Below are 18899 nucleotides of genomic sequence, written 5' to 3'. Positions count from 1 at the left end.
GCTATTGTACGGGGTATATACAGGTAGGGTACGGTTGTATACAGCTATTGTACGGGGTATATACAGGTGGAGTACGGGTGTATATAGCTATTGTACGGGGTATATACAGGTAGGGTACGGTTGTAGATAGCTATTGTACGGGGTATATACAGGTGGGGTACTACGGGTGTATACAGCTATTGTACGGGGTATATACAGGTGGGGTACGGGTGTATATAGCTGATGTACGGGGTGTATACAGCTGGTGTACTGGGTGTATACAGCTGGTGTACGGGTGTATACAGCTCGTGTACGGGGTATATACAGCTCGTGTACGGGGTATATACAGCTGGTGTACTTGGTATATACAGCTGGTGTACGGGGTATATACAGCTGGTGTACGGGGTATATACAGCTGGTGTACGGGTGTATACAGCTATTGTACGGGGTATATACAGGTGGTGTACGGGTATATACAGCTGGTGTTTTGGTGGTTGGGGGCGGGGGATGGGCGGAGGGGCAGTAACGCTCTTTACACGCTTTATGGCATCGGACCTGCAATCTTCATCATGGAAAAGCGATATATGATAGCATAATATTAACATACCTGATGCATTCATGTTTTATGTTAAGTCACAATGCAGGCTTGATTTCATGATCACGTACTTTCTAGTTTGCATCCATCACCTACCACGTTGTGCTCTTCTCGTTTTCAGATCATTGATCAAGGTCACCGAGAAACAGAACAGTACAACCGCGCTCCAACACAGCAGACGTTCAACAGTTTGAAGAGGTAATTCCATAAACATAAGCCACCAGTACCACGCATCTTTTGACAAAACAACGTAATTGCGAGACCCTGTCTAAAACAAACGAATCTTTACGAGACAAGTTTGACCTCACTATTCTTCATAATCCGGCGTGGGGAAGACCTTTCGGGCGCTCCAACACCTCGCATAGTCCCGTCTGAAAAGGAATAATGAATGAAGCGTGGCTACTCGGACACGCGCGCATAGTGAGCGGAATTATGAAGCATGGCCGCTAGCGATGCACCAGCGACATCTATAGTAATAGTGACCCCACTAACACTGATTCCGAAGAACTCTAAAGATTCATCAAAGAAGGTTCTAGCGAACTTCCATTTTTTTTCGCCGGGAAAATTTGATTGGTTTGATAGCTTGAACACATGTTTTCGTTTCAAATCTTTGAGGCTCTTTAAATATGTAGTGTTGACACTATAAATAAGTCGAAAGACTAATTAGGATGCCAGATTGGCACCCAGCCCCATTTCCCACGATTATTTCAAGGTTTCATTACAAAATTCAAAACGCAAGGATTTTTTGTCGCCAACTTGTATACGTGTTTGCAAAAACCGCTCCCGCGAATAGAGGTTGAGTGTGTAGTCAAGCCGGCTGGTAGGCCGCCGAGTCGACGGGCCATGCGTACAGTTACCGAGCTCAGCGGAGTAGTCAGCCCACAGGCGAAACGCGGGTACCCCTCCATGTGCTTGCGATGTCGCTCCTCGCCACCTACACGGCATGTGTAACGGTACTGCTACAGTGACCACTTCTTACACTACCAGCATGGCCAGAGCTAGCCTGGCGCATGTCATACACCTGGCCAGTGCCCTGGTGTTTTTGACCGGTGTGACATCACTGTTGATAAGTTTTGGACACATGAGATCAAAGGAGGGAGCAGGCAGTGCTAGTGCGAGGCGTCGCGTGCCTAGATCATTGGAAAGACTTCACCCTGAAGATGTCGAAATGATCTACATGCAGGGGATATTCTCGTCTCTGATGAACGCTACAATTGAGAGAAGCGACGACGACACTTTGCATGTTTTGCTGCCGGCGTTGGAAAAATTTGAAAATGTTATGGTTGAGGAATCTCGAAAAATTAGGACCGCACTGAAAGATCACGACAAAAGGATCAACTATTTGGAGGCTTTTGTTGCTAGGCAGACAGTTGAAGATGTTCAAAATACCCAGGAAATACACCCTAACAAAGTGGCCACAGGAACAGCTCGGATTAAGGTGGTGTCCAAAGGCAAGGGTAGGAACGAGGTGTTGAAAGAAGAAAGAAAACCCAAAAAGAAGCCTAAAGTGTTTAAAGAAACTTCGAAGAGTTTTTCTGTGGATGTGGAGATTGTCAAAAATGAAACGCTTGTTGTTAATGTTGTGAAAAACGACAGCGTTGTTGTCGTTGACGATGTAAAAAGCGATGCACTGTTGAAGAATGATACATTGTTGAAAAGCGATGCCCTATTGAAACCGGATACAGTGTTGAAAAATGACGCATCGTTGAAAACGGATATTGTGTTGAAAAATGATGAATTGTTAAAAAATGACACAGTGTTGAAAACTGATACAGTGTTGGTAAAGGATGCACTGTTGAAAAACGACACAGTGTTGAAAACGGATATTTCTTGGAGGAATGATACGGTGTTGAAAAATGATACTTTGTTGAGGAATGATACTATGTTGAAAAATGACACGGACGAGGATACCGTATTGGACAGTGTAACACCTTCAGTGAATCTGACAAATATGTCAGTGGTTGTGAATGAAACGGAAGCCGGTAAGGGAAATAACTCCATCGACACAACCAATGCAACTGTGTCGACACGGGAGCCTGATAACGACATCGAAAATGTCACCCTAGTTCCTCCGCCCCAGACCTCCCCTGACGCCATTAAAGCTATTACCATGCCTGAAACAACAATAACAACAACCACAGCTACAACAACAACAACTCACAAGCCGGTGACGACAGAAAAAGTTACCATGACAACTGCACAAACAATACCGGCGTCTACCACGCCAACAATGGATGTACTATCTCTCGAAAAGATTGTGTCGGATCTTCAAAAAAAAGTCGACCGACTGGAAAAATCGAGGTCAGGTGTGAGGTCGGGCAATTATAAGAAAAAGATGAAAACCATAGAGAAAAATGTTTCAACAATGAAACGAAAATACAAGAAGATGCGCAGTCGGATTAACTCACACAACGGTAAAATAGTTAGTTTAGAGATATTGCAAAGCGTAGCATACAGCGACAAGCCTATGAACATTATGGCTGAATATGAAGCCAAAAAAGCCATGGTGATGCGCCTTGATAAGATGGAGAGACGCTTGAGTAATTACAGGGACATGGTGTTAAGGAACAGGCACGAGATACGAGATCTCAATGGATTAACGTCCAAACATGAACACTATGTGAGTGAACTGCAGGTCGGGTCAGACCGGTTTGAACATAGGACCCGAGAAATTATTTCCAATATGAACGGCTTAGAACACAATATGGGGAACTTATTCAATTCACTCAACGGTTATATGAGCGACATACGGTGGGAACTCCGCGTCATGCTGGACCGAGTGTGCGGAGATAATCATCTTCATTGCTGATAAATCCTCCATAATTATACATATTTATTAATTTGTGCATTCGCGGAGATGTATCATCCATCTCGTGCCTCATCCATACCTCTGTCAAGTGCCACGTTCGTCAGACCACAATGTGTATACAGCGGTCGTGCGTGGAAATAATTGTGTTCTGTACAAGAACGGAATTCATATTCTTTGGAAGAAAAGCGTGTGTTGTGTATATGCCTTTATTAAATACGAGTGGTGCTAGCTTTGGTCAAAAAATACCAGAGGTGGCTTCTATTATGGCCACATCAGTTGCCCTTTTCTCTTTGGGCCACGGAGAACAGGAAGAGAATTGCTTATGATAACAGTTTAACACATGTCGATATGCCGAGGTCAAGGGTCAATCCTGTCACATTGTTGCTACTTTGTCGCACAAATTGTGGAAGGTATGTGTGTTCGTCGCCATCATGGCGACATATTGTGATGCACATTATGACGTCACTATGTGACGCAGTTATGACGTCACTTTGTGACGTTTGTATGTATGAATGTGTCATTCGGATGGGTCCATTAGTGTGAATACGATGCATCAGCAAAGTAAATAGATTGTGTAGGTCTACGTGTGTCCTCGTGAATACGGATTGTGTACGTGTGTCCTCGTGAATACGGATTGTGTACCTGTCCTCGCGTATCTGCTATGCTATGATACCTATTTATAGCGCGCATACCACAAACAGTTCCATGTTCCGCGCCATTGCCAAAACATTGTCAGGAAAATTAAACCGGAAGTTCCGTGCAGGATGTTCTGATTCCCGTGGGCAATGCTCTAATAGAATAGTTGACATAGTTTCAGCTCATAATCAAATACCTCGGAAACAGCAGGACTGAGAATGCAAGAAACGTGTTGTTCATTTTTACAGTTTTATACATAGTTTAGCATAAGAGTGGGACGGTGAAAGTGTTCGAAGGTCCTGTCGGTGTCTATGCACTGACTGTTGCAAAGGTTAGTCGACAGAGGTACACTGAAGTATGTCTCTCACCCAAACAAAAACAAGCACATGTGGTTTCAGTAATACACTTTATCTCAGCAATGATGAAATTTGCCTAAGGTAAAAGCAAGTAGTTTGTCAATTATATGTTTTATAAACATTAAAATCGGTTCAGTTTTTGAAAGACTGGTTATTTTCAGGCTCCCTACTACGTTCTGTAATCTCAACATTTGCGACAGCTGCAAGTCGAATTTCGTTCTTATTCGCTAGAGGAAATGCTGAATTTAGTTAACTATTTATCCTTTTCGAAGTGTGTTAGTTTTCCAGATTTCGGGACGTGTAACTATTTGTGAATGAAGACGTTTTTCTCATCAAGGAAGTTAGAAAGATATAGCATTACTTGGAGTCAGCTCAAGCGAGGCGTGAAGACGGTAGCCCCGAACTGAGGCTTTCTCACAAAAAGACAGCCTTTCAAATGAAACCATCCGCCCGGAAACACTTAAGTTTGATGCAGGTCTGGTGTACGGAGTTTTGGAGGTACCATATCTACTCCTGACATTCATCTCGTCTCGCTTCAATACTCACACCAGGAGGAGAAGGAATGTCCTGGTTCCTGTAACGCCGCCACAATGGACTTTCACCCAAACTAGCCTCTTTTCCATCAACTCCTCTACCAACCGTTGTCCAGAACGAGGCTACAAGGCAAGTCTGTTTTTCTACTTAAACCTCCCCTTTTCTATTGCTTGTGAATAACTCCTTTTTAGTGCAAATGAAGGGTTAACTGTCTTGTACATCAACTAAACTGGGCAGCGTTATTTCCATTTTGACACAGAAACTGTTATGTAACGTCATATGACGTCGCCGGCCAAAACCACTTACTCAGCATTGCATTTTGCCGATTAAGCACAATATTGTTGCAGTATTGCCCCGGGTTGTATCTACAGAGCTCACACTATGCCGGCCTCGTTTCACACAGGCATTTCCCAGTAGAGAAATTCTTTCTTTGAGGGTTAATAAACCTGCTTGCTTTACTTATCCTAAATGACCTGACAATTGAGAATTCATTCTCCTCAACAGGACAATAATCGCAAGCCATGCCATTGTCTAATAACATATGTTTTGTTTCTCACACACATATACATACGATATATATCATAGTGAATCAGCTGTGACGTTGCGTAATCGTTGGGGAATGATGGGAGGTGCATGAACCGATAGATTATCGCTGCAATTCGGTCGTGTTCTGGTCCTTATTAAAAAACATTCAGACGTTGGAATGTCTTCATATTTAGGCTGGTGTTGCTTCTGTCGGAACGGTTTGGGCTGATTTTTTAGAAGTGCCAAGAAATTGTCACCGATTTGCTTCACTACCGGTCCAGAAATTCGATAAGACATGTCTTTATAAGAAATTAATACAGCCAGGCTTTGAGGGAATTACTACCGAGGCTACATATTCTGTAAATGGATGGCTGAACTATGCAGTGTTAGTGGGATCGGGTTTAACAACCAGGGAAAGGCAATTTGGACATTAACGCCAGCGTTTCAATTGTGCAGGCTGGAGTATTTGTTGTTTACACGATTCGTCTGTCTAGCCGAACCGGCACTGATAAGCTGGGTAGACGTGATGCTGAAAACATATTATTGTAGGCCTTCAAATGCAGGGGCATTGTGTATGTTATGTCGACGATGGTGTAAGGTTACTAAGCTTCGTAATGCAGTTGTTACCGTTCCCATGTAATGTCAAAGTAACCCCGAGGAAGATTATCGCGTATGTCTGTGAATAGGTGATACATTGGAACTCGTCAGATATGAGGTGTGTCTGAATAGATGGTACATTGGGACTCGTCAGATATTAGGTATGTCTGAATAGATGGTACATTGGAACTCGTCAGATATGAGGTATGTCTGAATAGATGGTACGTTACAGCTCGTCAGACATGACGTTTGTTTGAATAGATGGTACATTGAAGATCGTCAGATATGAGGTATGTCTGAATAGATGGTACGTTGGAACTCGTCAGATATGAAGTATGTCTGAATAGATGGTACGTTGGAACTCGTCAGATATGAAGTATGTCTGAATAGATGGTACATTGAAGATCGTCAGATATGAGGTATGTCTTAATAGCTGGTACGTCAGACAGCTTCGTCAAACATGACGTTTGTTTGAATAGATGGTACATTGAAGATCGTCAGATATGACGTATGTCTGAATAGATGGTACATTGAAGATCGTCAGATATGACGTATGTCTGAATAGATGGTACGTTACAGCTCGTAAGATATGACGTATGTCTGAATAGATTGTAAGTTATACAGCTCGTCAGACATGACGTATGTTTGAATAGATGGTACGTTGAAGCCCGTCAGATATAACGTGTCTAAGTAGATGGTACATTGAAGCTCGTCAGATATGACGTATGTCTGAATAGATGGTACATTGAAGATCGCCAGATATGACGTATGTCTGAATAGATAGTATATTATGTCTGTGAATAGATGATAAATTAGAACTAAATAAATATGACAATTATCTTATTATGATGGTACATTGAATCTCATCAGATATGACGTATGTCTGTGAATACATGATACATTGAAGCTAGTCAGATATGACGTATGTCTGAATAGATGGTACGTTGAAGCTCGTCATAAATGAAGTATGTCTGTGAATAGATGGTACATTATGTATGTGATTAGATGATAAATTATAACTAAATAAATATGACAATTATCTTATTATGATTGAACATTGAAGCTCATTAGATATGATGTATGTCTGTGGATAGATGGTACATTGAAGATCGTCAAATAAGACATGTGTCTGTGAAAAGATGGTACGTTGACGCTCGTCAGATATGAAGTGTACCTGTATATCGATGGTACATTAAAGCTCATCTGATATGATGTATGTGTGTGAAAAGATGGTACATTAGAACACGTCAGATATGACATGTCTGTGAATACATGATAAATTGAAGCTCGTCAGATATGATGTATGTCTGAATAAAAGGTACATTGAATCTCGTCAGATATGAAGTATGTCTGTGAATACATGATCCATTGAAGCTAGTCAGATATGACGTATGTCTGAATAGATGGTACGTTGAAGCTCGTCATAAATGAAGTATGTCTATGAATAGATGGTTCATTGAAGCTCGTCCGATATGACATATGTCTGAATAGATTGTACGTTGAGGCTCGCCAGATATGACGTATGTCTGTCAATAGATGGTACATTATGTCTGTGAATATCTGATAAATTAGAACTAAATAAATATGACAATCATCGTATTATGATGGTACATTGAGGCTCAATGGATATGACGTATGTCTGTTGATAGATGGTTCGTTGAAGATTGTCAGATAAGACAGGTATCTGTGAATAGATTGTACACTGGAATTCGTCAGATATGAAGTATGTCTGTGTATAGATGGTACATTGGAATTCGTCAGATATGAAGTATGTCTGTGTATAGATGGTACATTGGAATTCGTCAGATATGAAGTATGTCTGTAAATAGATGGTACATTGGAACTCGTCAGATATGAAGTTTGTCTGTAAATAGATGGTACATTGAAGCTCGTCAGATATGAAGTATTTCTGTGTATAGATGGTACATTGGAATTCGTCAGATATGAAGTATGTCTGTGTATAGATGGTACATTGGAATTCGTCAGATATGAAGTGTGTCTGTAAATAGATGGTACATTGGAACTCGTCAGATATGAAGTATGTCTGTAAATAGATGGTACGTTGGAATTCGTCAGATATGAAGTATGTCTGTAAATAGATGGTACATTTGAATTCGTCAGATATGAAGTATGTCTGTGAAAAGATGGTACATTGAAGCACGTCACATATGAAGTATGTCTGTAAATAGATGGTACATTGAAGCACGTCAGATATGAAGTATGTCTGTGAATAGATGGTACATTGAAGCACGTCAGAAATGAAGTATGTCTGTAAATAGATGGTACATTGAAGCACGTCAGATATGAAGTATGTCTGTAAATAGATGGTACATTGAAGCTCGTCAGATATGACGTATGTCTGTGTATAGATGGTACATTGGAATGTGTCAGATATGAAGTATGTCTGTGAATAGATGGTATATTGGAATTCGTCAGATATGAAGTATGTCTGTGTATAGATGGTACATTGGAGCACGTCAGATATGAAGTATGTCTGTAAATAGATGGTACATTGAAGCACGTCAGATATGAAGTATGTCTGTAAATAGATGGTACATTGAAGCACGTAAGATATGAAGTATGTCTGTAAATAGATGGTACATTGAAGCTCGTCAGATATGAAGTATTTCTGTGTATAGATGGTTCATTGGAATTCGTCAGATTTGAAGTATGTCTGTAAATAGATGGTACGTTGGAATTCGTCAGATATGAAGTATGTCTGTAAATAGATGGTACATTGGAACTCATCAGATATGAAGTATGTCTGTGAATAGATGGTACATTGAAGCACGTCACATATGAAGTATGTCTGTAAATAGATGGTACATTGAAGCTCGTCAGATATGAAGTATGTCTGTAAATAGATGGTACATTGAAGCACGTCAGATATGAAGTATGTCTGTAAATAGATGGTACATTGAAGCTCGTCAGATATGACGTATGTCTGTTTATAGATGGTACATTGGAATGTGTCAGATATGAAGTATGTCTGTGAATAGATGGTACATTTGAATTCGTCAGATATGAAGTATGTCTGTGTATAGATGGTACATTGGAATGTGTCAGATATGAAGTATGTCTGTGTATAGATGGTACATTGGAATTCGTCAGATATGAAGTATGTCTGTGAATAGATGGCACATTGAAGCTCGTCAGATTTGAAGTATGTCTGTGTATAGATGGTACACTGGAATGTGTCAGATATGAAGTATGTCTGTAAATAGATGGTACATTGAAGCGGGTCAGATATGAAGTATGTCTGTGAATAGATGGTACATTGAAGCTCATCAAGTATGAAGTATGTCTGTAAATAGATGGTACATTGAAGCCCGTCAGATATGACATATGTCTGTGTATAGATGATACATTGGAATGTGTGAGATATGAAGTATGTCTGTGAATAGATGGTACATTGAAGGCTGTCAGATATGAAGTATGTCTGTGTATAGATGGTACATTGCAATGTGTCAGATATGAAGTATGTCTGTAAATAGATGGTACATTGGAATTCGTCAGATATGAAGTATGTCTGTGTATAGATGGTACATTGGAATTCGTCAGATATGAAGTATGTCTGTAAATAGATGGTACATTGGAACTCGTCAGATATGAAGTATGTCTGTGTATAGATGGTACATTGGAATTCGTCAGATATGAAGTATGTCTGTAAATAGATGGTACATTGGAACTCGTCAGATATGAAGTATGTCTGTAAATAGATGGTACATTGGAACTCGTCAGATATGAAGTATGTCTGTAAATAGATGGTACATTGGAACTCGTCAGATATGAAGTATGTCTCTAAACAGATGGTACATTTGAACTTGTCAGATATGAAGTATGTCTGTAAACAGATGGTATATTGAAGCTCGTCAGATATGAAGTATGTCTGTGTATAGATGGTACATTGGAATTCGTCAGATATGAAGTATGTCTGTAAATAGATGGTACATTGGAGCTCGTCAGATATGAAGTATGTCTGTGTATAGATGGTACATTGGAATTCATCAGATATGAAGTATGTCTGTAAACAGATTTATACATTGAGGCTCGTCAGATTTGATGTATGTCTGAATAGATGGTACATTGAATCTCGTCAGATATGACGTATGTCTGTGAATAGATGGTACGTTGAAGCTCGTCAGATATGATGTATGTCTGTGAATACATGATACATTGAAGCTAGTCAGATATGACGTATGTCTGAATAGATGGTACGTTGAAGCTCGTCATAAATGAAGTATGTCTATGAATAGATGGTTCATTGAAGCTCGTCCAATATGACGTATGTCTGAATAGATTGTACGTTGAGGCTCGCCAGATATGACGTATGTCTGTGAATAGATGGTACATTATGTCTGTGAATATCTGATAAATAAGAACTAAATAAATATGACAATCATCGTATCATGATGGTACATTGGAACTCGTCAGATATGAAGTATGTCTGTGTATAGATGGTACATTGGAATTCGTCAGATATGAAGTATGTCTGTAAATAGATGGTACATTGGAATTCGTCAGATATGAAGTATGTCTGTGTATAGATGGTACATTTGAATTCGTCAGATATGAAGTATGTCTGTAAACAGATTTATACATTGAAGCTCGTCAGATATGAAGTATGTCTGTGTATAGATGGTACATTGGAATTCGTCAGATATGAAGTATGTCTGTAAATAGATGGTACATTGGAGCTCGTCAGATATGAAGTATGTCTGTGTATAGATGGTACATTGGAATTCGTCAGATATGAAGTATGTCTGTAAATAGATGGTACATTGGAGCTCGTCAGATATGAAGTATGTCTGTGTATGGATGGTACATTGGAATTCGTCAGATATGAAGTTTGTCTGTAAATAGATGGTACATTGGAACTCGTCAGATATGAAGTATGTCTGTGTATGGATGGTACATTGAAGCTTGTCAGGTATGAAGTATATCTGTAAATAGATGGCACATTGCAGCTCGTCAGATATGAAGTATGTCTGTGAACAGATGATACATTGACTGACTGACTGACTGAGTATGGTTTTACGCCGCTTTTAGCAATATTCCAGCAATATCACGGCGGGGGACACCAGAAATGGGCTTCGCACATTGTACCCATGTCAGGAATCGAACCCGGGTCTTCGGCGTGACGAGCGAACGCTTTAACTACTGGGCTACCCGACCGCCCCTATGATGATACATTGAAGCTCGTCAGATATGAAGTATGTCTGTGTATGGATGGTACATTGGAATTCGTCAGATATGAAGTATGTCTGTAAATAGATGGTACATTGAAACTCGTCAGATATGAAGTATGTCTGCGTATAGGGGGTACATTGAAGCAAGTCAGGTATGAAGTATGTCTGTAAATAGATGGTACATTGAAACTCGTCAGATATGAAGTATGTCTGCGTATAGAGGGTACATTGAAGCAAGTCAGGTATGAAGTATGTCTGTAAATAGATGGTACATTGAAACTCGTCAGATATGAAGTATGTCTGCGTATAGAGGGTACATTGAAGCATGTCAGGTATGAAGTATGTCTGTAAATAGATGGTACATTGAAACTCGTCAGATATGAAGTATGTCTGCGTATAGAGGGTACATTGAAGCATGTCAGGTATGAAGTATGTCTGTAAATAGATGGTACATTGAAACTCGTCAGATATGAAGTATGTCTGTGTATAGAGGGTACATTGAAGCTCGTCAGATATGAAGTATGTCTGTGTATAGAGGGTACATTGAAGCTTGTCAGATATGAAGTATGTCTGTGTATAGAGGGTACATTGAAGCTTGTCAGATATGAAGTATGTCTGTCTGTAGAGGGTACATTGAAGCTTGTCAGATATGAAGTATGTCTGTTAATAGATGGCACATTGAAGCTCGTCAGATATGAAGTATGTCTGTGTATAGAGGGTACATTGAAGCTTTTCAGATATGAAGTATGTCTGTGTATAGAGGGTACATTGAAGCTTGTCAGATATGAAGTATGTCTGTCTGTAGAGGGTACATTGAAGCTTGTCAGATATGAAGTATGTCTGTAAATAGATGGTACATTGAAGCTCGTCAGATATGAAGTATGTCTGTGTATAGAGGGTACATTGAAGCTCGTCAGATATGAAGTATGTCTGTGTATAGATGGCACATTGAAGCTTGTCAGATATGAAGTATGTCTGTCTGTAGAGGGTACATTGAAGCTTGTCAGATATGAAGTATGTCTGTAAATAGATGGTACATTGAAGCTCGTCAGATATGAAGTATGTCTGTGTATAGAGGGTACATTGAAGCTTGTCAGGTATGAAGTATGTCTGTAATTAGATGGCACATTGAAGCTCGTCAGATATGAAGTATGTCTGTGTATAGAGGGTACATTGAAGCTTGTCAGATATGAAGTATGTCTGTAAATAGATGGTACATTGAAGCTCGTCAGATATGAAGTATGTCTGTCTGTAGAGGGTACATTGAAGCTTGTCAGATATGAAGTATGTCTGTGTATAGAGGGTACATTGAAGCTCGTCAGATATGAAGTATGTCTGTAAATAGATGGTACATTGAAGCTCGTCAGATATGAAGTATGTCTGTGTATAGATGGTATATTGAAGCTCGTCAGATATGAAGTATGTCTGTAAATAGATGGTACATTGAAGCTCGTCAGATATGAAGTATGTCTGTAAATAGATGGTACATTGAAGCTCGTCAGATATGAAGTATGTCTGTAAATAGATGGTACATTGAAGCTCGTCAGATATGAAGTATGTCTGTAATTAGATGGTACATTGAAGCTCGTCAGATATGAAGTATGTCTGTAAATAGAGGGTACATTGAAGCTCGTCAGATATGAAGTATGTCTGTAATTAGAGGGTACATTGAAGCTCGTCAGATATGAAGTATGTCTGTAAATAGAGGGTACATTGAAGCTCGTCAGATATGAAGTATGTCTGTAATTAGATGGTACATTGAAGCACGTTGTGGAGATGGAGATACCTAGTGCGTACACTGACCTTTTAATCTAAAATCTTCAGCAACACATGTGTGTCGTGAGAGGCAACTTACGGGATCGGGTCATCAGGCTCGCTGACTTGGTTGATGCATTTCATCGTTTTCCGATGGCGCAGGTCGATGCTCATGATGTCAATCACTAGATTGTCTTATCCAGACTCGATTATTTACAAACCGCCGTCATATAGCTTGGATATTGCTGAGTGCGGTATATAACAAACAAACAAATAAACCAAGTAAGGATAAGAATTTATGGATGAACAACTTCTTTATTCTTTATTACAATTAAGAGCGACGTTTCGGTGTAGGTTCTAACACCGTTATCAAGCAAGTGAAATGCCTATCTAGATGCCAACTTCTAAATGCCTATCAAAGAAGTTAAACAAATAAACCGTCGAGTAAATTCGAGGTTACCTTATTGGGGGTAGAGGGAATAATATTAATCGTACAACTGTTTCGACAACCCTGTTGGAACAGGTCCCTGCTACTTCATGACTGTCGCAAAAGCCGACAGAAATGGGTTTTTGAAGGTCAGCCTCCGTTACTTGGCGGATTGCGTGTCATCGGACCCCTATATCGGAAAATGCCTGTGCATTAAGTCACTGGTTTGTCTGGTCCAGTCGAATATTTACAGGTTACTTGCCATCTTCCCGAGGCAAGGGAGTTAACAGGCAATGAAAGTCCAGTTCCCACCCTTGCCGAACTTGGCTTGAATTTCAGGGCTCGATCGTAGCGCAACCGGTGGCTATTACGAGTTACGTCCCTTCTATGTCCCTCTTATTGGCCAATCAGAATCCACCTCTCTACCACTTGCATTTGCGTCAAGACGATCAGATTGATAATCAAAATTTATGTTGTAGAAAGACGGGTCTTACTTCGCTAAGTGCATCAAATCACATGAACACCTTGATTAGAAACATGAAAGTAATTGGAAACTATCTCTTGACGCGGAGTTGACGGTACACATGCTTTACAAATCCTGCAGTCGACCGAAATCTGCACGGCAGTTGACGAACCGATGTCAATTTCGTTACGCGATTTTGATTGGACTATGGACTCGTTAGTCCAGCCAAAATTTAACTCCATAATTCCAACCTAGTTCTGCAAGGGTGGAAACTGGTCTTTTATAGTCAGTTAACTCTCTTGCCTCGGGAAGATGCTGTGATGCTGACATAGTCTCTCACTTCGGCGTTAAACAACATTCACTCAGGTCCTTATTTGGAGATAACATTATTCGGGAGAGGAGTAATATTAACTATCATTATTAACTACACCATTTTACTATTACGTTTTAGTTATAATATACGATCATACATGATTTAGTGTTCCCGTGAAGATCCAGGGTAGAATAAGTCTCAAGCAACCCATTCTTGCCGTAAAAGGCGACTATGCTTGTCGTAAGAGGCGACTAACGGCATCGGGTGGTCAGGCTTGCTGACTTGGTTGATACATGTCATCGATCCTAATACGTGGATCTACGCTCATGATGTCAATCACTGGATTGTCTGGTCCAGACTCTATTATTAACAGACCGCCGTCATACAGCTGGAATATTGCTGGGTGCGGCGTTAAACAACAAACAACATAATTAATGTAATTTATATATTTCTTAAGCGAGTTTATAAGCGACTTCGTTTTGTTTACTCAACAGCTGATGAACAGAACGCGAATCATTGAGACAATATTGTGTTGGTTGTATTTATATGTGTAGGCGTAGCACCCGCAATGTTTGGAAAACCTCCAATATCAGTAAACACGTTACATCAACGAGATGTACTTTCCAGTCCACTTGAAACGCCTATCAGTATATCATCGTTATCTGGCAATAATTGCATCGCGGGACATGTTTTGTAACATTTGAAATACGTTCAGTCGTTCACCTCTATAGCATGGTCTACCATTGTTGGGAAACATGAAAGGTGTTGTCAGAATATAACGGCTGAGAGGCGTGCATGCCTCCATATATATTGCTGAAGTGCAGCCGGCACATCCGTGTTGCACTTACCGCGAGCAGCACGTGCCGAACAGTCTAGACATAATGACAGTAACAAGCGAGAAGATCGTGCGAGTGCCGCATGCATACAACAAGAAACGATCAACTCGTGTCTGGCAACAAATCTCGCGTCTTGTCTGTGATCTTCCCACACCACGGAAGAAGTTTAGAGAAAGTTGTAAATATGTGTCTTACAGAATATGTAGACACCGACTGCCACTTTAATAAAGTTTGATGTGCATGCTCTCTGCGATGGCGTGTGGGGAATGTCTTGCAACATGAGGTAAAATACATAGTGATGAAATCGTATGTTTTTAACTGACAAGTTTAATGCAGGAAACATCGGTCTAATAAGTCATTTTTTGGCGCAAAAAGTATGTTGGCTCGTCGGTTCACTGGGTGCAAAATGTCTTTGGAATGATTTTGACAAATTGCCTGCACACCCTGTGTCATTTCAACACAAAGGAATAATTATTTGTCTCTTCACTTAACCATTCACCCATCGTTGAATGATTAGCTCCAGGCTATCCGGTCTTTTCACTTAGTTTTCTTGACAATATTTATCTTTCTTCTTGGACGTGTTTGTTGTTTTACACCGCTATCAGAAATATTCCAGCTGTATGACGGCGGTCTGTAAATAATCAAGTCTGAACCAGATAATCCAGTGAGTGATATCATGAGCACCGATCAACGCAAATGGGATACGATTGCATCAACCAAGTCAGCGAGCCAGACCACCCGATCCGGCGTAAAACCATACTCACTCACTAACCTGGATTTGACAGTGATTGGCGTTATCTTTTGCTGAAGATGGACCTAATAGGCTTAAACCAATTCAAAAAATAATATTAAATGTATTCCCTGCAATTGTTTTGTTTAGTTTGAAATGCATTGTTATTACCCTTTCATTTGCAATTCAGTATGCACATGGGTTGGTTTTTTTAAGGGGAATGTTTTCTTGATATGCGCTATGTTAATGGGAATTAGTGTGCTCTTATATATTTACAGTTTTGGGTCGATGACCAGAGCAATACACTTGACGTGACTTATATATCAATTCGCCATTACAGCAGTTTGAAAGGGGAACCCCCGTAGGGATTCCGGATTAGAACTGGTCCCTCACAACCTGTGTTTGTCTTAAGAGGCGACTAAATGGATCGGGTGGTCAGGCTCGGTGTTTGACTTGATTGATAGCGTCTCGCTGTGGATCGTTACATATATTAATCACTGGATTGTCTGGTTCAGACTCCATTATTTACAGACCGCCATCATATAGCAGGAACATTGCTGAGTGCGGCGTTAAACAACAAACAAACAAACGAAAATGGGAACTATCAGGTGTGACTCTCTGTTATACAAAGTGAGCATTAAAACGGCACCCTGCTATCCTTGTGTGACTTTCTAAGTGGTTTCATTTGTACCGAAAGATTGCCGAGTCTCGATTATTTACAGACCGCCGTCATGTAGCTGGAATGTTGAGTGCGGCGTTCAACAAACAAACAAACAAACAAACAAACAAAGGCTTTTGCCTTAGAGTCTAGTTTATCGGTTGGGGACCCGCTACAACCGAATAGGGTATTACCGGTTTCGACTATGCAGTGGGGATTCAGAGTTAGAGCAAGTCCCCAACAACCTAAGCAGGTCGTACAGTTTGTTTGTTTGTTTGTTGTTTAACGCCGCAGTCAGCAATATTCAAGCTATATGACGGCGGTCTGTAAATAATCGAGTCTGGACCAGACAATCCAGTAATTGACATCATGAGGATCGATCCATGCTATTGGGGTACGATGACATGCATCAACCAAGTCAGCGAGCCTGACCACCCGATCCCGTGAGTCGCCTTTTACGACAAGCATAGTCGCCTTTTACGGCAAGCATGGGTTGCTGAAGACCTATTCTACCCCAGATCTTCACGGGTCAGGTCGTACAGACTCGGGGAGTTACGTGTCATCGTAATCCGACAGCGAGGGTGTTCCTGGCCCAGACTTGTTTACACACGGCCGTCATATAACTAGAATATGACTGCGGCGTTAAACAAATAAACAAACCCATAGCCCATCTCAACAAGTTATCCCATCCCAATACGTTAATGAACACTACAGGGGGTTATTTCACGAATAAACAAACAAGGATTGCTCATGACATGGCACGCGTTTGTTCTCTTCTACCCCCTACGGTTCTGTAGCGCTAGGCATCAACTAAATTCTTCTCTCTCAGCAAGATGTCTACATCATAATAATCTTTGCATTCAGACTTCGCGTGACTAAACAGAATGCACTTATTACACACATTCACGAATCCCCGTGAAGACCTGTTTGCACACACATTACTGTGTGTTGACTGTAAGTAGACAGGTGACCCCGTGCAGCCTGGTTCCCTGGGTATGCTGCGCTGGCGCTACACTGCGCCAGCGCAGCATACCCAGGGAACCAGGCTGAGGATGCGTGTTGCTGTCGCGTTTCTGCAGCTGTGAGCAGACGGCAAGCTGTGCAAACACGTGCAGATCACCTTTCACATGAGGTTATGAACCCATACACCTCCATCCCTCCTACGTTGTGTTCGCCGGTTCCTGGTTTCTAGGATGGGAAGTGACTACTCCAGTTCACCTGGAGCAGTCGTAGCGTGAAGATTGCATCAACAAACCATTGCTTGCTCCAGAGTATTATAAAGATAACACAGGGGAATTGAGAAAGGAGTTACGTTCGTATGACCTTGAACATATAGTTATCACCGGAAGAGAAGGGTTATTTTCACAACAGATCGCTATCCTTTTATTTATGAAATTATTGTTTTTACAAAAACATACAGAATTAGAGAAACATGCATACATATTGCAAAGTATGAATGCTTTCTCAAACCCTTTTTAAATATTTTCAAATGACATGTTGACAGGATTGCTTCGTTTTGAGTTGTGCTTGGTTCGCCAAGACTATGATCATTTGTGCTTGCTTGTTGGTTTTATCAAAGTGATAGGGGCACGGGTGGCCCAGTCGTCTAAGGCGCCACAATTCGCTGTGTAGAGTTGCGTCCTATGGTCGAAAAATAGCCTTGCTCCAAGGTTGTACTGAAAGATAAGTCCATGGATGTATAGCAATTCTATCTTTATAATTGGCAAGTCTAGATAAGCGGACAGATCTAACGACGCCAGTCTTTTATAGGGACAACTTGTTCTTATAATTTATATTTAGAAATCTAGAAATTATGATTTAAACTAATAACTATTGCCTTGGAGACTTGTGCAAGTCTAATCTTAAGACTGTGTACTGCTTGAAACAACAAATACATCCTTGGTCAAGACTCGTGCTTATGGGTTCGACCCGTGAAGATCCGGGGTAGGTCTTATTATAGGCCGCCATATAGCTGGAATATTACTGAGTGCGGCGTTAAACAACAAACAACTATAATCAACATATTTCCTCTTTCCCCACAATCAAGTCGGTTTCCCTAAATACTGCTTATTCGCTGTGCAAGAAACACAGCAGTAAAACACAACGAGGACCCTTGACTACTGCTACTAGTGTCCGTTGTACAGAGACACGCACATGTAAGTCTTCATTCTTGATTTGGTTGGTTGGTTGTTTTACGCCGCACTCGGCAATATTCCAGCTATATGACGGCGGTCTGTAAATAATCGAGTCTGGATCAGACAATCCAGTGATTAATATCACGATCATCGATCCACGCAATTGGGATCGATGACATGCTTCGACCAAGACAGCGAGTCGGACCACCCGATCCCGTTAGTCGCCTTTTACGACAAGCATAATCGCCTTTTACGTCAAGCATGGGTTGCTGAAGACCTATTCTACCCTGGATCTTCACGGGTCTCTACATTCTTGAAGTAGGTGAGGTTCATCACTTTCACTGCAGGATGAGGGGACATGG

At 40.8% G+C, this 18899-nt stretch overlaps 1 protein-coding gene across 2 annotated transcripts in view; it reads left to right on the top strand.

The window, feature by feature from the left end:
- The window catches only part of LOC125381154, a 35172-nt gene extending 30140 nt beyond the window's left edge, over window positions 1-5032 (top strand). For both annotated transcript variants that reach the window (XM_048397491.1, XM_048397490.1), the window contains exon 2: window positions 696-5032. In XM_048397491.1, coding sequence (XP_048253448.1) covers window positions 1518-3383 — 1866 coding nt within the window. In that variant the 5' untranslated portion in view covers window positions 696-1517 and the 3' untranslated portion in view covers window positions 3384-5032. The remainder of the gene's footprint in view (window positions 1-695) is intronic.
- The last annotated feature ends 13867 nt before the right edge of the window (window positions 5033-18899 follow it).

This window comes from Haliotis rufescens, unplaced genomic scaffold (assembly GCF_023055435.1).
Source record: "Haliotis rufescens isolate VD_foot unplaced genomic scaffold, xgHalRufe1.0.p SCAF_17, whole genome shotgun sequence".
NCBI lineage: Eukaryota > Metazoa > Mollusca > Gastropoda > Lepetellida > Haliotidae > Haliotis > Haliotis rufescens.
Note: the sequence above shows the minus strand (reverse complement) of the source record. Positions and strands in the feature narration are given on the sequence as shown.